Raw genomic sequence first — 23,856 nt, forward strand, 5'->3', positions numbered from 1 at the left:
TTGGTAGGGGAAACCCAAGTACTCAGTGAAAACCTTCCCCAGCGCCACTTTGTCCACCACAAATCCAACAAGACCAGACTCGGGTTCGGATCCTGGCCGCCGCGGTGGAAAGCCAGCGACTAACCGCATGAGCTATGGCGCGCCAGTCAGTGTGGCAGATAAATTAGCGATAGTGTAAACTACGAAACCAGTGTATAATAAAAAGAATGCAGATATTCAAATTACGTTGAAACGTGTGGTCTTAATTATCTGTAGCATTGGCCTGTTATTAAGCTTCTTATGGGAGAATTATTTTTTGACTATTTTCTGGAAAACCGAGAGTAACGGCCTTGGGGAACCGTTGCGCTGACCACGCGACATCCTCTATCCGCTAAAGTTGGCACTAACTACGCCGACAAGCGGCGGTCGCTCGATCGGTATAGTTCGCTTGCGGACTACAGACCACGCAGTTTTGAGTTTTCATATAAGCGCTACAAAGTATCCTTGTACCTGTAGAGGCAGAGACAGAAACCAGGGGCTATCTCTATCCACGTATCCATCCTGTGTGTGTACGGGTATATACGTCTGTTCTGTGCGGCCTGCTAGAAACAGCTATTATGTATTTTGTTTCAAGACAGTGGGCGATGTCCTAAGGACATTCCCATGTAACGACTCATTGTATTGGTGGGACACATCACAGTCGACATAAATGTAACACAGCTGGAAGCGGCCTCCGTAGTCTAGAGGTAACGTTCCCACCTCATAACTCGTGGTACGCGGGTTCACACCCGGCGGAGGTCGTGGAAATTTTAAGGGCGGAAAAATTCAGGGAACAAGTCCTCCGGGAGGGACTTCAAACCGTGGGTCCCGTGTCGTAGCTTTACGGCACGTAAAAGAACCTCATATCTCCAAAGGAGGTCACTGAGCCAAATTCAAGGACGTTTCCCGCCCAACAGTAGTCTCTAACGCCTCTGATAGATGGGGGAAGCATTATAGATACCGCCAAGCCAGTAGAGGCCGAACTCGATGGCTCGGTCGGGACTGATGGCACGCACCAATAGCGGTAGGGTATAGAGACTGGTAGAATATCATAGAGGGAAGCACAATAGATCACACTGGTCGCGGTGCATGGGGAAACCCACCCTCTCCAATAACGAACTAATTAACTAGCTAACTAACTAACACAGCTGGAAGTATCTGCGGAACACTGTTTTGTACTGGCATTAAGAAAGGGCCTAGAGCAGATCGTTTTTATTCCTTACGAGTTTGTCTCACAGTGCATAAGTATAATTTTATCACGTTACGATACCACGTGTCTGAGTAAAGAATTGTTAAAAATATGGGCTGTTTCTTTAAAAAGACATACTCCTTTAGTGATACATCGAAAAGTAAATTCAACACCGTCGAAATTATTTCTGAAGACATAATCTACGTAATATCCATTATTGAAACACGTACGGATTTGAATTGATAGCAGTTATTTAGTTTTTAGAAACCAACACATTTAGGACATGTTATTTTTAATTTACGGCTATGGTAATTATAGACTCCGGTTCGCATGTCAGATGACTAGCACATGAGCTTAAATGGATTCTGACACGAGACTGCGGTTTACTTGTTTTAACTACGGTCCATATCTACTATCCCACTGCATTTTCTTGTCTAGCCTCTTCTAGCCTTGACCTCCTTAGAACTACCCAACCCATTCCGATGCATCCATCCCTACCTTTTCCAGTCATGCAACGACGCGTATGTGGGTTATCGCCACATGAATCCGGACGTCCTGAGGGGCGTCGTGGATACCCTGCCCTGTAACAAAAACAAACTGCATGGTTTTAGTGCGCAAGCGAACTATACCTACCGAGCGAACGCCGCTTGTCGGCGAAGTTAGTGCCAACTTTAGCGGATAGAGGGTGCTGCGTGGTCAGCGCAACTAATCCCCCACGGCCGTTAATTTCGGTTTTCTAGACCGGAGCCGCTGTTTCCTTGAAATAGCTCCTGAGTTATATTCACGAGGCTGAGTGGACCCCGTTCCAGACCCATTACTTCTCAGAAAATCTGGTAGCGCCGGGAATCTAACCCGGACCTCTGGATCTGTAGCCAGGAACTCTGACCACTAGACCACAGAGGCGGTGCCCTGTCACGTAACCGTATAACAATATGCTGTGTAGGATTTGAGGTCCTCACAGCGGTGGTTATGGAGAGTACTGTCGGTAGGATACAACTCTTCATAACGATATGTTGTTCGCCAGTTGTGGTTGATAGTGGAGGCACCGAATCCGGAGTCCAGCCTCCAGCGTGAAGTTTTCAAACTTATTTATGTTCGATAATAATTTTCTTGTGTGAGATGTAGTCTGAGGTCGCAGATACTTGATTACCAAGTAACTGTATGCTCTTCGTCACTTTGCATCGTGTGTGAACTGTTGGATAATAGCACAAAAAAAAAGACTGCTATGTAATACTTTGAAGCAAAGAAAAACTTTCTGTTTATTACTTTTTACCCCATATTTTCTGGGCATATTCATGCAGTAAGAATCAGTAGTGCTAGGAATGGGGTGTCACTACATCACTTGTTACTGCAAATTAAGAGACACATAAAAAGTAAAGGTAGCCCCGAAGCAGGCCGTGGAAGCCCACAAGGTTGCGAGATGTTGAGGCTTCCACATTTTCTAGACAATCGGCTCATAGATGGCGGTGAGGTTATCAGCATTACGCGCCGGCCACCTTTTACCCCCAGGAATATTCCTGGTACTCATTTCTGTTAGAGGCTTAGTCGACCCCAGGGCCACAATGCGGCTGGAAGGATTAGGTAAATTGGAAAAAATCCACCTCATCGAGATTCGATCCCGCGACCTTCCGGCATGTAGCATAGTGCCTCAACCAGCTGCGCTACCGCGTGTCCCCTTAAGAGAGACATATTATAAAAAAATGTGCACATCTGTTAGTGATAAGAGGGGGTGTGACTCAGTCTCTTACTACTGAAGTTGCAGATAAGCCTGTTGTATCAGGCCGTGACGGTGATGATAAGAGATTATTGTTAAGCTTCAGTGGGATAAAGATGGACAGGAGAGAACAGAAGCTACTCAAGAGAAACCTGTCCCGTTTCCACTTTGTTCACTCACTCACGGAGCTGAGCCCTTTTTGAGAAGCCGCCAACTGTGCAGCCACTTCAGAACTTCCCAGCAATTTATGGAACCCGACGATTCATTACCGCGTTCACAGGAGCCCTCCACTGGTCCGTATCCTGAGCCAGATCAATCCAGTCGATACCGCCCCATTCTATCTCTCAAAGATCCATTTTAATGTTGTGCCCTTACCTACGTCTTCGTCTTCCTAGTGGTCTCTTTCCTTCTGGGTTTCCCACCAAAGTCCTATATGCGTTCCTGTTCTCCCCCATTCGTGCCACATACCCTGCCCATCTCATCCTCCTCCATTCTAATTACACTTGGAGAAGAGTACAAGTTATGAAGCTCCTCATTAAGCAGTTTTCTCCAACCTCCCGTCACTTAATCTCTTTTAGGTCCAAATATTCTCAACACCCTGTTGTCAAACAGCCTCAGTCTGCCTTCCTCCCTTAATATCAGAGACCGAGTTTCACACCAATATGTCCAGGCCCGAGGCTTCTTGTGATCTTTCGTAACAAGCTTATTTTTTACTGTGAGGACTTGTTAGACCCACACCCAGCCTCCACGCTCGAGGACCACCTCTTGTTTGTTTTCCGCGACTGCTCATTCAGTTTATTCTCAGCCACCCTCCATATCTCGAGGCCGTCTCCTCCATCCGCGCAACTTGAGGATGCGCCATGCCGTGGTGACAAGGGACACGTAACATGGCCCGTTCACAGTAAATTCCTTCTAGCCTGTGGCACTAACCACACAGTCATATCAGTCTCGGCCAAAATTTTTAATTTTTTAAACGATGCTCTTATGTCTATTCGGACAGAAATACAGCTTAAGAAGCTTGTGTTCTCCATGTCGGTGTGTGTGTTTGTGTTTGGAGTGCTAGATAAAAGCTGAAGGCACTCAGATCTCAGATAATCAGCCATGTCAGAGTTGAGCTAAAGCACAACGTTTTGGGGTCCATTTCCGTCTCTATTATCGACCGTGTTGATGAAAATTGGGGAGATCTTCATAAAAGTTAATTTTTGTTCAGCCTTGACACGGCTGATCGCTCTAGAAAATTTTAGTACATTCATTCGCCGTGAAAGCTTAAAATCTTAACAGAAGAATGGAAGGTCGTTGGATGTTGACTTGTCCGGGCGGTTCCCTGCAAGTGAACATTGCGAAATCACAGGCCGTGAGTTACCGTCGGTGATCTAGCACAGCGATACGGAGTGTGGCCATTGATAGATTCTCGTCAGCCAGCGACAGAACTTTAACCGTCAGAACATTTTTTAACTTTCGCGTAAACCATAATTATTAATACCTACATATCTACCTACCAACCACTCGGCGCAACGGCCCTGGGTGAGCCTTGGCCTCCTCTACAACCAGTCTTCACAACCAATGCGTGCTGCTGCCATAGGAATAGACCCACGCATGATGACCCGAGGCTGCTTGTTAGGTTTCTGAACAAAATTATTTTTACAGGATGAGGTTGTTAGCCACATGCCCAAACCCCAATCCTAGAGGACCAGGGTATCTCTCTTAGTATGGACTCTACCCTTTGACATTTCCGGCGTGGGTGACCCTACCGGTAGTTAAACTACCGCCGGCATAGCTCTCCAGGTCACAGAGTTACGCAAGCCCCACCACCACGACAGGGTGGAGACAGTACGTAAACAGAAAATATCGCACTTCTGTTAGTTTTCCCGTCATAATCAGAAACAAATGTTCAGTGTAAAGCTAAGTAGGATTTGAGGTTCTTACAGCGGTGGTTACGAAGATAACTTTTCTGGGATATAATGCTGTCCATTGAGTCAGCCGACGTTTCGGAGGAACATCGCCTCTATCTTGTGGGCTGAATAAGCTGAGCGAGTACAGGGAGGATGGCATATGTCTGAGCAAGTCATGGAAACCTCTTATCTGCTCATGAAATATCGTAGCAAGACTCCGTCGCATGACAGCGGATCTTGGTTTTCCGCAGGGCCACGCAATCCCTTCCCAGTACCGCTTACTCGCTCTCTGCAGCTGGAATACCTGATTCCGGCTTCCCCCGAGCTTCCTACCTTAGGCCCTCCATACACAGTTTGGCCTCCAGTTCGGCCTGCACAGTTGAAGACTGAAAGGCAAAACTGACGTGTGTGGTGCGGCCGGCCGCCCTATCGTTTGGACTGTTGGCCTGTGGGAAACCCGTCAGTCCGTCAGTTCTGCCTGCAGGACCGTAGCACGTGACGTGTGAACCGTGCGGTTCATGTCGCATCAAGTAGTAGAATATAAAGTGTAGTCTTAGCTTTCATACGTGACGACATACGACATTACCGTACGACAGTCGGACAGCAAAGAAATGTATTTGGTCGCTCTAGTGTGAAAAGGAGGTCGTACGGCAAAAAAATCGTACCACATTTTTCCGCACGACCGATGTCGCTGTGTGTGTTCCAGCCCTTACGGGGTATCGGAGGAGGTCCAAGCCATCTTGTTCTCCATACACAGGGAAGAATGTCATTGTCTTAATGTCCGACGGGATAGGAATGTGCCTTACTGTCGTTGCACTGCTGAGGTTTGTTCGTGCTGCTACGCCATGCGTTAATAAAAATATGAAAGGAACAGAAAGAGGAGGGGAAGAAGAAGAACCTGGTGAAGTGCTACTCACTTTCAGCGGGCTATAAGGCGTAATGTCCCAGAAGATAGTACTCACCATAACTACCGCGGTGACAACCTCAAATCCTACAAAGTTGTTCTTGTATATATGCGATAGACACACAACAGGATGCATTCCTTGAAGACAGTTATTCTTATACTTAATTATGTAGTTCAGCACCATGCCTTGGAGGCATGTGGGGGAGTGGAGGTATAGCTCCATAATTCTTGACCTCCGGACTAGATGGCATCACGCCATTGTCGCTTTATCCCCAAGGAAAGAGCCCCCGGTACTCATTGGATAAGACGCTGGCCGGGTCCCACAGCCGCTCTGTGCGCTATGGAGGAGAGAGAAGTGTCTTGTGCCTGCCGGGAATCAATCCCCGATCTCTCAGCCCATATCCCAGTCGCTATACCGACTGAGCTGTCTAGACTACCTCATATCTTTCTTAATTCTTTGTGTTAGGCCTATTGATAAGTTTTTTTACAGTTGAGGAAGCAACAACAAATGAAGCAGTAAATTATAAACAAACATACACATCTTGTGCCACGCGGTTTTGTAACTCCTGCCAAAATGAAGTTCTTTCACGAGACCAAACACTCAAACATCTTCCTGGGTTTTATTTTATTTTAGCGTCTGATACGTTTTTAACTGCGAATTGGTTTGATGTAGTTAATTTATGCGGTTTAATCACGAAATGACTGAAACAGATTTAACTGTAACCGTTTCTTTCCCCTTCCCCCTATAATTAAGCCACCAGACAGACTACTCCATAAGGACCACAGTGACTTGGCTTGGCTATTTATAGCCTTTGAAGTCGTCAGTAAAATTTTTACAAACCGGTTCCTCACTTGATATCCTTTTTTTTTAGATTGGCAAGCCTTTCATTGGTCATATAGCGGGGCTGTGGTTTCGTGCCTTTCCTTTTCGTGACTCTTGATTCGGACTTTGTGTAGGCTTCTTTGAGTTATTTATAGTCTTAAATATATATATGGGTCGTATGTTCCGGCCCATCTTGAACAGAACCATAATTTTAAATTGTCTGGCAAGTCAACAGAGGCCCAAGTCATCTGAAGGAATATGGGCAGTGTGTGTATTGCATTTCATAGATGAACTGAAGTTAAATTATAGTGACAGTGATAAACTTTCTGTAGGTAAAGGCTACGTGTTATTTGACCTTAAGAATACTTTAATGGCTTCATGGCACATATTAGGTCCCCATCAATAAATATTTATCAGGATATTACGAGTTTTATGGCACTTTAAATTCAATTCTTTGTTACTCAGTTCTTTATTATTGATGTGTGCCCAGTCAACAGCCACGAGGCCAATTACAGACACAGTACAGTGTAGATACAAGTAATTACATTGTTGACAAACACAACATAAAGACAAAGGCAAATTACAGGCAAGCACTGGAGGAAGAACACATTAACGCAGAAAAGTAATCAAAGTAGTAGTAGTAGTAGTAGTAGTAGTAGTAGTAGTAGTAGCAGTAGTAGTAGTAGTAGTAGTAGTAGTAGTAGTAGTAGTAGTAGTAGTAGTAGTAGTAGTAGTAGTAGTAGTAATAACAACAATAAATCAATTCGTGTTTGTTTATGTGCAAACTTTAATAGCATAGAAGCCAATTACATAGTTAGGACGAGTACATAGAAATACACAAAAATAAATAAAGAACAAAATACGACAGTCTATATAAGGACATTAAATTAATAACAATTTAAAGAAGTTAGCACTGACAGGCGAGGAAAATAAAAATAAGTAAATGATGCCAATTACAAAGTTAGCACGAGTAGGTACAAATATACAAAAACAATTAAAAACAAAATACAAAGTATGACAGTCTATATAATGGCAATAAATTAATAATAATTCCAAGAAAAATTAAAGTTACGGATACACACGACTTTGTGGGAACTGGTGAGTAAGGATATTTACGACGAAACTTACGGATACATATTCTATATGTTTTTTCCTTGGAAAGGTTTCGACAATAAACACGCTGTTCAACAGTGAACTTCATTTCAGTATAAACATCGACAGCCTATCGACACCTCTAACACAGACTGACTATTAATGGGACTTAACTGCAGTGACAAATCAGACCACCTGACGGCGCGCGTTTATCAGCGCTAATGACTCATTCTGCTATCGGTAGTTACAGCAGCACTCTGTGAGGAATGTTCTTCCCGCTCAGCCCTGTTGCCAGGTTTCCTCGACCGTTGAACGCATTGTACAAGAGCTTAAGACTTACAGATCTGTTTTATTCTGCGCTTGTGTGGAAGTCCTTTGTTGTTAGTAGTTACGGATAGGACCGTCAGGTACACATGTTTCAGTCGCCATTGGAGTATCGATTTTTGATAGCGTCGATATACAACGAAATCAAGATTTACTGTGCCCGAGACTGGACCAGATGAGGGTAATCTTTGAAAACTTTCGCTGCAGAAGTGAATTGATTATTTCGAACACGGTGAGACATTTAGTGCGTGGTACAATGTCTAAATAATAGGTATCAGTGAAATTTATGAAGTGTATGTCAACATTTGTTATATCTGAGGGTTAGAACACCCAGCCATCTACTGTAGTAGGTGGTAAAGCTGTGATTCAGAGAACTTTGGTACTGGTGAAGGAGCTAGTACAGTGATGCCTGAATAAGAATAAAGATTAGTTGACGAAGTTCGTCTTTATATTTGTCGAAAGTAGTTGCTCTAGATTGCAGCGCCACTCAGCATATATTGTTATGCCATCAAGTTTAGTACGTTAGTATAAATGTTGCAGCCTTTTTGGAACTTTTCCACTTATGGAGGTTAGATATTGTTTGATTTTTTTTATAATTTTCCTTTAAAATTTCAACGGATTTATTGTGCGGTATTTTCACTTATTCCTTGTGGCATCGTTATGAAAATGAACATTTAAATGAATGAATATATGAGGGGTGGGCCTCCTCGGCCCTTGCACCACGACCTACAGTGGTCTGTTGTGCTTCCCCTTTTGATTATTCCCTCAACAATCCCGCGCTTCCAATCAAGCGCAGGATTTTGTACGTGGGGTCGTCGAAATAGTCACTTGCTTCCATAAAGTATTGATCCAAGTGACGTAATCTTAAATAAGCTAAGGCCTCACATTCACACAGGATGTGTGTGTGGCTGTTTCATTTTATTCTTGACACCTCTCACAAATGGGACTATCACTTAGTCCCAGATCTTGGAACCATCAGTATACCGGATCAGTCCCCCTTTTCTATCGGGCCGAAACCCGTCTTCCCATCACTCCTGTCAGGAAATCTGACTGTGAAGGGTTTTTCATACTGACTGTGAAGGGTTTTTCATATACATGTCTCAGTATCATTTTGTCAGACCCCATTTGTAATATGGGTTCTTTTTTATGTCCTGAGTCATGTCTGCATGGCCGAAACCATCAGATCAAGGTTTCCATTGATCACTGCACTGGAGACGGTAGATTCCTGCCCTGGCCACTGCCTCCAACTCTAGATGCAGTGGGGGGAGTCCAAGGAGTATCTCCAGTGCAGCTGTTGGAGATGTTCGAATTGCTCCTGTGATTCCCAAGCAAGTCAACCTTTGCAATTTGCTAAGTTCTGCCTTGCTTGTCTTGAGTTTAACTCTGGGTCACCATACTGTGGCGCCATATGTAATTATGGGTCTTACAACCGCAGTGTATATCCAATGCACCCCCAAGTTTTACCAAACATGCTTCTGCATGTCCAAAAAGCCTTATGGGCTTTGTTAATGACCTTGTCCAGCTGCTTTTTCCATGTCAGTCCTTTGTCTAATTCTAGACCAAGGTACTTGGTAGGTAGGTAATGAACGGTTACAAAATGGAAGTTGTAGACTTTTGGAAACCAGCTCGTTGCTGTGGAATCAACAGGCGTGTCCATGGATACGAGCAAGCAACAAACGTTTTCAAAGATACCGTTACACTGTATAAGCGGCCGTTTAAATAAGAACGAAGTCATTCGTAATTCATTCTTAAATCAGAAGGCAGCCGTTAAGTAGTCATAATTATTATTATTATTATTATTAGAGGGGGTGGGTTTCCCCATGCACCTAGACCAGTTATTGGTCCATTGTGCGTCACACTTTAATTTCTACTGTCCCCATACCATACCGGTACTGGTGCGTGCTATCAGCCCCGTTCAGCCAACGAGGTCGGCCGCCGGTACCTGATATTTCCCCCATCTACCAGAGGCGTTGGAAACTACTTGACCGGGAAATTGTTACCTAATTAATTTTGCTCAGAGGTCTCCTAGAGACATGAGGATCTTTTACGTCCCGGAGAACTTGTTCCCTGAATTTTTCCGCCCTTAAAAATTCCACGATCTCCGCCGGGTTTGAACCCGCGTACCTTGAGTCATGAGGTGGGAACGTTACCCCTAGACTACGGAGGCCGCTTCAGCCGTTAAGTAACTCTGGACCAAGTCAGTCACAGTAGGAATAGAAGAGAAGAGAGCCGTAGTGTCAGAATGGATCGAGTTGTAGAGAGTCATTTGGTGTGAGCTGTTGTAATTGATTGTGATTAAGGAAGATTGTAAAAGGAGATGCCAATAAATCGATCATCCAGTCTAAAACCCGTTATTACTGGTAACGGAACCATAAACACTTGACAGTATTATTCGACTCTGCACCGACGTTGTGGAGTAACTCGAAACTTAATAGGTGTCCCGTTCAATCGTTCATTCCGGTAACTCGCAGAATAAGCGTCAAGATTGTGAAGACTGAAGTGTGAAATGCGTTTAAATGTGTAACTCGAATTTGAATGTATTTAATTTTCTTGAATTTAGTAATGTTCTGCTGAAAATAAGCTTCAGATAAAATCATCATCCCATTTTCTATCTTCCACAATTTCCAACATTTCTTTCAATTTCGTTTCCTAGTCACGAGCGTCTATCAAAAGGACATTGAAAGGTATGAAGAGCTAAATCCGTTGATATTAAGCCGGATCTGGTTGGTCGTGTTGACAAGTGCTTCCTGCAGCTTGCTCCTGTCTTGCTGTAAGGGAGAGGAACATCGAGGTGCAGGAGTGCGCGTACGTGCCCTGACACGGGGTGACGTTGCGTTTCAGCCACTGACTTCATTCTTTACGTGGAGAAGTACATAAGTTTTGAGAAAATAAATCCATCACAGAAATGTCAGCGTGTATTTAGTCCTCTAGATTTCGGCTTAGTTGTTTTATATTTTTGGCTCTACTCTTCAGTAGCATCTTCGCAATAACTCATCAATGTTTAATCAAATCTTACTGGGAGCCGGAATGGTTCAGTTGGTATAGCGAGTAGGTTACGTTCTAGACCGAGGGATCGGGGTTCAATTTCCGGGAGTGTTTAATTAAGTCTCATTCCTACTGGCAGCCGGAATAGCTTATTCGGTATAGCAACTAAACTGCGGTCTAGGCAACCGAGGGTTTGAGGTTCGATTCCTGGGAAGAGCAAGATTTTTTATTTTCTCTATTATGTCCATACCAGGTCTAGTGTCTACATAGCCTCGTATTCATTGGTTACCGGGTGTAACTAGACAGGGCCGCGAAGTTGACAGTTTACCTACATCCTGTGTTGAGGTCAAGAATGCTGGAGCTATACCTCCACCGCCCCCTTATGTTTGAATCTCGGCTGAAGTATAGCTTCTTCTGCATTAATTTTCTTCCGTTCTTTCAGATTGCCCACGGGGTAAGTAGGCTACCTTGCAATACCACTCTTATACGAGTACAAATCTCTTGCTCTAGAATTTCCACGCTTTTGTACATGCAGTATTGTCTCTTGAGTCATTCGGTGGATAATAATATGTATTGTTGAATGGGGGAGACGAGGAATGCGTGTAGGATATTGGTGGGAAAGCCAGAAGGAAAGAGACCACAGGGAAGACCAAGGCGTAGGTGGATGGACAATATTAGAATGTATCTTAGAGAGACAGGATGGGTTGATCTGGCTCAGGATGGGGACCAGTGGAGGGCTCTTGTGAACACGGTGATGAACCTTCGGGTTCCATAAAATGCTGGGAAATTCTTGAGTAGCTGCAGAATTGGCGGCTCCTCAAGAAGGGCTCAGCTCCATGAGTGAGTGAGTAAGTAAGTAAGTAAGTAAATAGGTAAGTAAGTAATTTTTTTATAAAACTTCGTTGTATAAACCAACATGGGCTACATTACACATAACTTATATTGCAGTAATTTAATTTCAGATATTGTCAGTAAAATTCTACGAATGTCAGCTGTTGATACTGTAGTGTCAGTTTTAAGTTCAGTGTCTGTCACTTCATCCTCATAATACTTCATATCCACCCCGAGCCATCACAGTGCCTCAGCTAATAGTAACTGATTTTTAATGTTCTGTTGGAATATACTGATACTTGTGAGGAAAATAGGAGAAGTGAGTGGTTGTGGACATTTCGTAAAAACATTGAATTTCAATTTTATGAGCTTTGTGCGAAGAACACACAATAATGAAGCATTTTTATTCGAATAGTGTATATTTTCTAAAGATACTGAAGGACTTGGGAACGAAAACTTATGTATAATTTCTTTTTATGTTTACAGACGAACAAGAGAGAGTGCAGAAGAAGACATTCGTGAACTGGATCAATTCTTATCTGTCCAAGGTAAGAACCTTACAAAAGTTGCACTCTTGTTGAGATATAATGTATGAACAGACACGTGCGAACAGGTTGGTCTCGAAGTAGCGCTGTGGACTTCTGTTCTGGAGGTCTTCGTTTCGAATCTCTACCGGGACGCCTGACATTCTGAGGTTCCTCTTTGTTTTATTTAGTCTCTCCAAACAAATATCGGGATAGTACGTCTGTTAGGCCATGGCCGTTGGCGTCTAAACCCTTTATAGTTTATCGTCCTACCGTCGGACGCTGTATGGTCTCGATACTGAAAAGGCGTTGTTAAATAACAAAAAAATAGAACAGTTATGTTATGTGAGAGCTGATGCCCAGTCTGGGCCAATAAGGGCATTGGGTAGAGAATATTTGTACAGAACTATTGGGCTTATTTTGGACTCCATCCATCGTCTGGTATACAGAAGAAAAAAAAAACCACAACGTTTCGGAGACTGGATCTGTCTCTGAAACGTTGTGTTTTTTTTATCTTCTGTATACCAGACGATGGATAGAGTCCAAAATAAGCCTAATAGTTCTGTACAGCGTACACCATCGTCAGAATCCTTTGAAGTCTATTACAGAATATTTGTCAAAAACCCGTTTTCAGGACCACAGGGTTCACCAAAAATCCAGTGGGAACTGGTTTTCCTTGGTTGACATCCGTCCAAATGCTCGCCAAGCATATTATTGCTTAAACCTCTTCTGTGGGTCGATCGGCACTGGAAGATGGTTGGAAGATGCTCGTTTGAAGCATTTGGTAACGCTGGGCACATGTCCATGGTATGCTCAGTGGTGGAGTGGAGGTGGAGGCAGCATGTACCTGCGAAAGTTTGACAGCACTGCTTACAGAAAGATGGGGGGGGGGTGAAGAAGGACATAACATCGTGAATAGTAGTATCTGTAATTTCACCTTGGAGTCGGTATGTTTTAAGGTCAAATTAACAGCTTTCTGTGAAGTGTGTATGTACATAAACCAACAAGTAATCAGAAGTCTTCTATTTCATTGGCCCATGATCAAGGTGTTCGTCACATACTCCAGAAATTTCACTGTGATTTCATACTTTCTGTAAATTGTGTAGAATTGATGGTATCATAAGGTGTACTGTAGACGCGATTGTGAAGGGAAAATGTGGCCATTATGTTTTAAAACTGAACCATCGATTCAATTGAAGATACATAATTTTTAAAACATATTGTGGCATAAATACTCGTACTTACTCATTGTCCGTTGTGTGGTAATAGCTGGGTAAACACATCACAGTGATCAGCCCATTGCTAAGCAACGGCCGTTACAAATGCTGGGGCTATTGGTAGAAATATATAAAATAAAAGAGGCTTAAACTTGGCGGTGTTCAGGCTTACGACCTTTCAAGCATCTAAGCCGGTCACGGTAGCCGAGCGGTCTAAGGCGTGCACTGTCTTCGCTCGCTCGGAAGCCGGGATCGTGGGTTCGAATCCCACTCAGGGCATGGATGTTTGTGTGCGTTTTTCTTTGTTTGTCTACAGGTAGAGGCCTTGAGACGAGCTGATCACTCGCCCAAGGAGTCCTACCGAATGTATAAGATCTAGTAAACCGAAGTGAAACAGAGAGTTTCATGGAGGTAAGCCTAGGCCCAAATTGGGGCTGTAGAGCCACAGGAAAAAAAAAGGAAGCTGCTGTTGTAGAATAAGATACGTAAGATAGACATGATCTGCTTTGCAAAGCCTGTACTGACGGAGGACCTGTATATAGTGCAAAAGGAAGAATTTTCAGAAACACGCTATATGTGCGAAATAGACACGTGACGAAAGGCGAAGCGTATTCATGAGAGGCAACCCCATCTTCTCGTCAGAGAGGATGCTGCATAAGGACTATTACCGCAAGGGCTCAGTTAAAAGAAAAACAAAGCTCCCTGGTCTTCAGTCTCAAGGGGCTTGACGTCAAGACGAAATGATTGGCGGTAAACCGCCAGTCGTATAGTAACTTCGACTTCGAGCAGCGGTTTAACCAACCAACGGACCAGAGTTTGCCATTTGCAGCGGAGAATAGAGTTGCGACAATGAGTGACCTACAGGACAGTTGCAGTGGAAAGTCATGTCTTGAGAGTCGGCAGTTGAGTTAGTTGCGAGACAGTCTTCAGCCGGTAACTACGTGAACAGAAGAGGACATTGTTGGGATCTGTTACCAGGCAACGGCTAGTGAAGACATAGAAAGCGTAGTGTCTGCCATAGTGAGAAGCAGAGTGCGTGAATTAACGAGAGCGCTATAATTACTTGTAGTTACGATTGACAGTTAGTAAATCCAGTTGCTAATCCAAACCCGTTGTCTAATCACTGACACATGACAGTATTCTTTCCTCCGAGATATCACATTAGTTTCATGGCAGAGTTTTTTTTTACACTTCATTACAATTACAGATTTATTTAGAAGGAAGTATTTTTTTTTCCTTGGAACTACAGCCCCAGTGGGCCTAGGCCTACCTCCATGAACTTCTCCGTTCACTTCAATTTTTCTAGATCTTACACATTCGGTAGGACTCATTGGGCGGGCGATCAGCTCGTCGCAAGGCCTCTACCTGTACACAAACACAGAAAAACGCACACACACACAAACTAAACATTCATGCCCTGAGTGGGATTCGAACCCACGATCCCGGTTTCCAAGCGAGCGAAGACAGTGCATGCCTTAGACTGCTCGGCTATCGTGACCGGCAGAATGAAGTATTAAGACCATGAATTATTAGTAAGTATATGTGGACATCAAAAGGAAAGTTCTGAAAGTTCAACTATATTTTACATATGAAAACTACCTGGAATATATCCTGAAAGTAGGTCAAACAATCTCCTGGTAATTAAAGACTCCCCGTGATTTTAGTCCGCAAGCGAACTGTTCCGACCGAGCGACCGCTGCTTGTCGGCGAAGTTTAGTGCCAACTTTTGCGAATAGAGGGTGTCGCGTGGTCAGCGCAATGAATCCTCCACGGCGTCAATTTCGGTTTTCTAGACCGGAGCCGCTAACTCCTTGAAATAGCTCCTCAATTATCATCACGAGGTTGAGTGGACCCCGTTCCAGACACTACTTCTCAGAAAATATCTGCTAGCGCCGGGAATCGAACCCGGACCTTTGGATCTGTAGCCAGGAATGTTGACCACTAGACCACAGAGGCGGACTACAATACCCACTAGATTCACCGTTCATAATCGTTACTGTTCAGTATCATCACTGTGAATATCTACATTAGCGTTACAGAAAACACAATATTTTCTGTGTTAGAAAACGTTTATTTTCCTTGCTGAGCGTGTGTGCACGTTAAAGGAAGAAAAGACTAGCGGAATTGTCAGTGTGCACGAAACAGAACAGTTAGCTCGAAATAACATCACGGGTATATTCACAGGGAAGATCTGCCTGTTCCAGTGTTCTTTGAATGCATAAATAAGTAGGCCTACACGCATATTTATGAAGGACGTCTGTAACCAGTAGGCCTAGTCGTTTCAGATGCCATTTTGATAAGTTAGCCTTTGAAAACAGTTGCTGACCTCTCTTATTCATAAACAGAAATTTGTTTTAAAAATTTCCTTCAGTGCCACAAAGAAAGCAAAGGGCTGTTTAATGTATACAGGAACCAATTGAAAATTCACATCCTGATGTTAACTGACGAATATTCAAGGAACGCTGAATCACGGTAAAGCCAAGAAGGGAGGCAAATGTGAACCATAGAAATGTTTCTGAGCTCGGCAAATTGATCTGTGTTTTGTCTTTAGCCCAGCCAATAGCTTACAGTGACCCGACTACGGCCTTGGTGACCGGGGCTCGATTATTTGCAGGGGCAGGAACCAGAATGGCTTTGGAGCCCATCCAGGCTCTTATCCAGTGGGTACAGGGGGTTCTTTCCCTGGAACTGAGCAGCTGGAGCTTGAAGTTGCGTACTCAGGTGCATCGGGTGCCTAGTTAAGCAGTCATGGAGCTGTACCTTCACTCCCTCGCATATCCTTATGGCATCATGTTTAATTAAGCACAGGGACAGCTTTACCTGTTTTTTCTTTTTTTTTTCTTGGCACTACAGCCCCAGTGGGCCTATACACAAACACAGAAAAACGCACACAAACATCCATGCCCTGAGTGGGATTCGAACCCACGATCCCGGCTTCCGAGCGAAGACAGTGCATTCCTTAGACCGCTCGGCTACCGTGACCGGCACGCTTTACCTGTAGGTCTGCATAATACAATTTCAGTGCAATTTTTCAGCGCCTTGTTCGGCAGTTAGAACTGACATTTGTTCGATACATGAATTCAATTTCGGTATTGTGTATCGGCACTTCTTAGTATTTAAGAAACCGAAAATATACATCCGACTGAAACTTAGACATAATTTATAACGTTGCTTCTGTAGGATGAACCAATTCTTCTGGACGTTTCATATACTTAGATGAGAACATTAAGAGCCGGTCACGGTAGCCGAGGGGTCTAAGCCATGTACTGTCTTCGCTCGGTTGGAAACCGGGATCGTGGGTTCGAATCCCACTCAGAGCATGGATGTTTAGTTTGTGTGTGTGCGTTTTTCTGTGTTTGTGCCTTGCGACGAGCTGATCACCCGCCCAAGGAGTCCTACTGAATGTGTAAGACCTAGAAAAACCGAAGTGAAGGAAGTTCATGGAGGTAGGCCTAGGCCCACTGGGGCTGTAGTGCCAAGGGGGGGGGGGTGAGAGAGAGAACATTAGGAACACTTAGTTGTGAATCGTGATGTGAGATTTTGTCTCTGGTTTAGACACTTCAGCAGCAGCAGCAACAACAACAACAAACAAAAACAACAAAAACAACAACAACAACAACAACAGTGAAGACGACGACAATAGAAACAAGAATAATAATACATAGTAATAATAATATAATGGGTTAAATAACAATAAATATTGAAGTAAAAGATAAAGTTGTTTCTGTGCTTAATTAACCATAACGGCATGAAGAGGTGTAGCCCCGCGTATACTTAACCCCAACCCAAGATGGAGGTGTGTGGTCAGCCTCACTTCTCTGCCGCTTAACTCTTGGCCGCGCCATAGCTCAAGCGGTTAGTCGCTGGCTACCCACCGCGGCGGCCCGGGTTCGATCCCGGGTCTGGTCAAGTGGGATTTGTGGTGGACAAAGTGGCGCTGGGGCAGATTTTCTCCGAGAACTTCCGTTTCCCCTGTCCATCTTCATTCCACAAAATTCTCCATCATAATCACCCGGGGCAGGCTACAAATAGGCCAATCTGTGGTCGTCGTGCCGAGTGGACCCAGTTGGACTCCACCCCCCACTAAGCGAATTAAAGAAAAATATCTCTCTCTTACTCATTGGATAGGAGCCTTGATGGACTCCGTAGCCAGTCTGGACGGTGAGAAAAATCATTCATAATTTTTACTTTTCACCAGATATTATTAAGTAAAAGTAAAGGTATTCCTGTAACAGGCCGTGGAGGCCCACAAGGTTGTGGCATATTCGAGGTTCCCACATTTTCTAGACAATCATCTCATAGATGGCGCAAGGTTGTCAGCCCTACACGCCGGCCGCCCTTAGCTACCAAGAATATTCCTGGTAGTCCTTTCTATTAGTGGCTGAGTCGACCCCAGAGCCATAGTGCGGCTGGAAGGATTAGGTCAATTGAAAAAATCGAATGACATCGGGACTTGAACCCGCGACCTTCCGGCTTGTAGCATAGTGCCTCAACCAACTCCACTATCGCGTGCCCCCCCAGATATTAATGTGAAGAGGCAAGCAGTGCGTCCAAAATTTTAGCCGGAACATGAAAGGAAGAGACCACTAACAAGAGCTAGGCGTAGATGGGAGAAAATGGCTCTGGATAGAGACCAGTTGAGGACCCTTTTAAACATGCGGTCCCATAAAAGGCAGGGAATTTATGAGGTGGCTGAGTGATTATTGTGGTACTCCATGAAGTTGGTTGCCGGTCACGGTAGCCGAGCATGTCTTCGCTAGCTCGGAAGCCGGGATCGTGGGTGCAAATCCCACAAAGGCACGGATGTGTTGATATGTTTATGCGTTTATTCTGTGTTTAGGTGGAGGCCTTGCGACGAGCTGATCACTCGCCCAAGGAGTCTGTCGTCTGTAAAATAACCATGAAACTAAAAATCAGAGGCCAGGGCCGAAGGGGGCTGTAGAGCCAGCCGAAAAAAAAAAGTTTAACTTTGGACAGATAGTAGCTTTGACACGGTGCTTTGAAATGTGCCAGACCGCTGCAACAGCAACGTAGAGCATTTCCCGAAAAACATCTATGCTCTAGAAGCGTTTCCTGGAATTGTCATGTAGTCTGTGTTGACACTCATTTACACCAATTTCATGCATTACCTCAGAAGGCTATAATTACTGTCTTGTCTCATCGAACTGAAAGCACAGAGAATATTTACACTGCAATGTATGAGCCTGTATACTTGCCAGTCAGCACTGTGACTGACTAAGGGCTGGACGACCTGTTTCGATATCTGCTAGGGACAGGAAACTTGTTCTCACGGCGCTCACGGTCTTCCGGAATGTAACTCCTTGTAAGCTAGTACAAGCTTACGGACTTTCGTTCAGAACATCGCTAAAGGTGTACCAGACTACACGGCGTCACATCCCAGAAGATACTACTCTTCAGGAATATTTCATTTTGCCACGTTGTTCAATACGAATTAAGAATGTGTGGAGCTATACTTTTCATTTCCCCATACGTCTTCTTGGCACAGGGACAACTTTACCGTATTGCAATTTTATGTAGGAACTTCAGGTGATGATGTGTATCATTTTGTAACCAATGAGTTTGTCATGTCACTCTTTCGCCAAAGTGTCCTCTCAGTTGTAACATTACGGTAGCAGAATTCGAATTTTCGACGCCCATGTTACCAGAGCCTATCTCTGGACACGATCTTAGGCTAGTTGCATCCGTCTTCCATCTACACAACCTATCTTCATAACGTCAATCGTAATTTTATTATTCCATCGCTTTCTCGATCTGCCAGAGTAACGAGGCCAAACGTGTTTCGCCACATAAATTCAGTGCGATAGCGTAGTTGGTTGAGGCACTATGCTACAAGCCGGAAGGTCGCGGGTTCAAATTCCGTTGAGGTCATTGGATTTTTTCAATTGACGTAATCCTTCCAGCCGCACTATGGCCCCGGGGTCGACTCAGCCTCTAGAAGAAATGAGTGCCAGGAATATTCTTGAAATGTTCTTAGGAGTAAAGAGCGGTCGGTGCGTAGGGATGACAACCTTACCTCCATCTATGAGCCGATTGTCTAGAAAATGTGGGAACCTCAACATTTCACAACCCTATGGTCCTCCACGGCCTGTTACAGGGATACCTTTACTTTTTTTTATTTTTGTTCAGTGTTTCGAGCCTTATGGATTTCACTGTTTCGGACTTCCTGTGTAAAACATAACGACGTTACGTCATAACTTACACTAAATTGCTTGCTTAGGGTATCTTTCATAGGTCCAAAGGTTTTTTGGACATTATAGTTTGTTTCTGTTCTTCGTTCCAAGTAAGAAATCACGGTCTGCAGCCATACAAAACAGCCAGCAAAACCATTATCATATGTATTCGTATTCTGATCTTCACCGTCTTACAAAGCAGGTGAAATGATAATTTTAGAATTGCATAATGACAGACAGTTGCAGAGTTTGCTCTTCTGCGCACATCATGAACCTCATTTCTATGTAGGGGCGTCATTCCCAGACACAAACTCGTGAAAAATGGGACGTCCACCTTCACAGAGCTGATGGGTTCAGTTACCGGTCAAGTACAACAGGCGGGCTGTGCCGGTTTTTAATCAGGTTTATTCGTTTGCATTCTGGACTTTCACTCTCATTTTATTATCTGCCGGACCAGCAGCGATTCAGAAGCGCAAGCATAGCTTTCTCAAGGTCGCCTACTACTTCGCGATGGCAACACAAACAAGTCAGAAGTAGATTTCAGGTTTTCCTTCCAGTCCTGGAATACATTTTTCTGCATATATGCCCTAAAGAAACTCAGCACAGCCTTTACATCTTCAGGGTCGGTAAGTAAGTTAAGAAAAAAAAAAGAGGCAAGCATGTTTCTAGGCCTACTTTTCGACTCTGAAGTCAGCGGTCGAAGATTCTTGCATGTAGCGTGTGGAACAATTGCAACACAGAATGTCCATAAAAAGGTCGGTGGTTATATTTAGGCATTTTATGATGTTGGGGAGAATAACAAAATTGCGGCCTGGGAATAACAGTACTATTTGGTGAGTGTGCTGTCTTCTGGAATATGAGGCCATAGATGAAGTAATCGCCGGTCACGGTAGCCGAACGGTCTAGGCATGCACTGTCTTCGCTCGCTCGGAAGTCGAGATCGTGGGTTCGAATCCCACTCAGGGCATGGATGTTTGTGTGCGTTTTTCTGTGTTTGTCTACAGGTAGAGGCCTTGCGACGAGCTGATCACCCGCCCAAGGAGTCCTACCGAACGTGTAAGATCTAGAAAAACCGAAGTGAATGGAGAACATGGAAGTAGGCCTAGGCCCACTGGGGCTGTACTGCCAAGAAACAAAAAAGATAAAGTAATCAGTCAATTCATTCATCCATTCATTCATTCAGCTATGGCTCTACAGCCCTTTGTTGGGCTTCAGTTTCGTAGTCTTTTTTTACACAGAGAGTAGGACTACGTGGACTAGTGATCAGGCCGTCGCAAGGCCGCTACTTACTACACACAGGGCAACACAAACAGAATAAACGCACACACAGACATTCATGCCTTTAATGGGATTTGAACCCCTGATCCGAGCGTTCCAGCGAACGAAGACGGTACATGCCTAAGGGCGGCCGCACAGCAACTGCGTCAAGACAGGCATCAAGACATGAGACAAAAGACGCAGTCTTGCTTCATTTGTTATTCATCAGCATAAAGCTGACGTTAGCATTAACACTCAGACCGGTGTGTGTCGGATTTCATAATCTCATTCGTTTCACCTGTGCTCCTTTGCGTCATGTCGCAGACATCGCATCTTGACTGTTACATGTCTTGACGCATGCCGGTGTGCGGCCTACCTTAGACTGCACGAGGCCACGCAACTTTGGTAGAAGTTCACAGACTTTTTGAGGAACGTACGTACTAATTCTCTCTTCATTGTCGAAGGTGGAGAACGTTTATTTGTTCGAAACATCGGACTAAAACTAAACGTAGTATTCTGAATGCACAGCGTTTCTGCCCAGTGACGGGGAAATAGGTTTCTAACATCTTAATCCTAAATACATTCACTGCTAGCAAAAATTATGATTTCTACGAGAAAAGTGTACAGTGTGTCATTTTTAAATGAGGTCGCTCCAGAGCCGGCGTTATTTACAGGGGCATGTGGGCAAGAAACGTAGATCAAGAGGAACAAAGATGAAGCACAATATAACCAGCAGAAATTAAATTTCTACTGTCAGTGAAAGAATGCGTGAAAAAAAACCGAATATTGAATTATGAAATAAGAGAGGAACTGCAGATAAACTAGGTACGAGTACACAAGAAAATAAACACTAGAAATAGAAGTAGTTACTATAGGATTCTGACGATGGTGTAAAACACACTGATATACAAGGTGTGGCAATAAAGAACCCGGATTACTTTTATGACTCATTTCCGGCCACGTCATTGACGAAGAGGAGGGTAGGGCATTGACCCTTGGACTTCCCTCTACCGTCACACAAAGTTTCATTCACGTGCATCGGTTAGTCTGGCCGCGACCATTGTTAGAAGCGGATCGTGTTTCTGAGCTCCGTCGGAATAATGCTGAGTGCTAATGCAGAACAACGTGCTAACATCAAATTCCTCACAAANGGACTGAACCGGTTCGATTACCAGAACACGTAATAAGTTACAGCTCGGATGTGAGAAGCAATAAATCCTACACAGTATATTACCGGAGAAACCACCAAGAAACGTACCACTCTGAAGACAATGGTGGAAGTTCGAAGATAATATTAAAATATCATAAAGAAATGTAGCCTGGAGTGAATTTATCGGGGACCGGTTCTTTGGTGGGCTGTCGTTTTAGCTGTAGTATACCAGAAGACTCGCAGTCTCCCGTCATGGCTGTTAGTAGTTCCTGACACGTCCCTTAATACCAGTAATTACTGTGTATCTCCGTGAGCCATCCACAGAGCCTCATGTATGTATGTGAGACTGGCATTGATGTAGCGCAAGAGAATCTTAATGAGCAGCGTGCTGCTTGCTTGCACGTCCCACGCTTCGACCCTGAAGATGGAGACAGTACGTTCCTCAGGAACGTCGGAGTCAAGTTCCAGCTGTCTCCACGAGAACCTAAAATTTCGCATTTTTTCAATAATCACAGTCATGTACAGTTACAATTGAATTCGCAGTTATCTGCTGTAGATGCAGACTCATTTTGTCTACAGAATGTTCCTAAGTCTGTTTTCTTTTGCGTGAGAAAGGGCTCTTGTCCATGGAATCACGTTTAAGTTGTATTTAATAATTTAGCTTCTAGGCACACCAACGAAGCTCATGAAAATTCGAAGCTGCAGCGCAATAGAATACTGAATTGCATTCAAAACTGTGACAGGAACTCCGATTTTGTCGTTGTTTCGTACCATTCACCGAACTCCGGTGCATGAGTAGCTCAAGGCTGTTTGTGCAAGTCTAATGGATTCGTAGAGAAGAGTCATAGTGTCACGTATCCCGGTAACGCGACAAGCAACTAATGGATTCTCTGGATTGATGGATCGATTTATTGGACGATCACCAGGCGGATCTACAGATATTTGTAATACTGGTTACTGGAACAGTAATACATAAAGTTTTCAACACTTCCACTCTTAGATGCTCCTTGTACGAATTCGGTGAGCAGGTCTGTACCCAATATCTTCTCTTCTGTCTTCTTCTCGGACTGGGCTTCCCTTGCAGTGGTACACTTCATCGTTTTTGCGGTGTTTTCATTACTGTGTGAACAATGTTTACATAGCCATTGTAACGGAAACGTTTCTGTACGTGTTGCCCAGGGATCGATGTCTCTGTCATAATCTGGGAGACGTGTTTCAACAAGCCGCTACCTCAGTGGATTTAAATGTCACAGTAGTCTTGTATTAAATGTAGGTGCCCATTATTGTCTCTAAAAAGTATTTATAGAGTGAACAGTTCACTCTCTGTCCAAGAACGGAGAGAGAGAGTGGAGAAAAGTGCCTGATAATCGAGAACAGTTCCAAGTTTGAAGTGTTCTCTTCTGAGCTGTAACCCCATGTAGTCCGTTGAAAGTCGGCCGACATCCATTCACTCCGGTATCTTGCTCGGCTTATTCGACCTTGAAAATGGAGACAGTGTTCCTCCGAAACGTCTGTTGACTTTCGACGGACTACGCGGCTTTATATCCCAGACGACAGTACTCTTCATAACCACTGCTGTGAGAACCTCAAATCCTACATAGAGTTCCACGTTTATTTTATTTCATAATAACCCAATAATACCAAAAGTTTCGGCCTTCTGATAGTCATCGTTTATAATACTGAAATCCGTATTTACTTACCGGCGAACTACCATACTAACTCATTCATGAATCAGTCACTCGCTC

The 23,856-nt window shown here is 44.0% G+C and overlaps 1 protein-coding gene across 4 annotated transcripts in view; it reads left to right on the forward strand.

Annotated features, from left to right (window-relative positions):
• The window catches only part of LOC111873382 (nesprin-1), a 410,258-nt gene that overhangs the window by 23,761 nt on the left and 362,641 nt on the right, over positions 1-23,856 (forward strand). For all 4 annotated transcript variants that reach the window (XM_023868043.2, XM_023868044.2, XM_023868046.2 and 1 more), the window contains exon 2: positions 12,259-12,320. In XM_023868043.2, coding sequence (XP_023723811.1) covers positions 12,259-12,320 — 62 coding nt within the window. The remainder of the gene's footprint in view (positions 1-12,258; positions 12,321-23,856) is intronic.

Source organism: Cryptotermes secundus, unplaced genomic scaffold (assembly GCF_002891405.2).
Source record: "Cryptotermes secundus unplaced genomic scaffold, Csec_1.0 scaffold22, whole genome shotgun sequence".
Lineage (NCBI taxonomy): Eukaryota > Metazoa > Arthropoda > Insecta > Blattodea > Kalotermitidae > Cryptotermes > Cryptotermes secundus.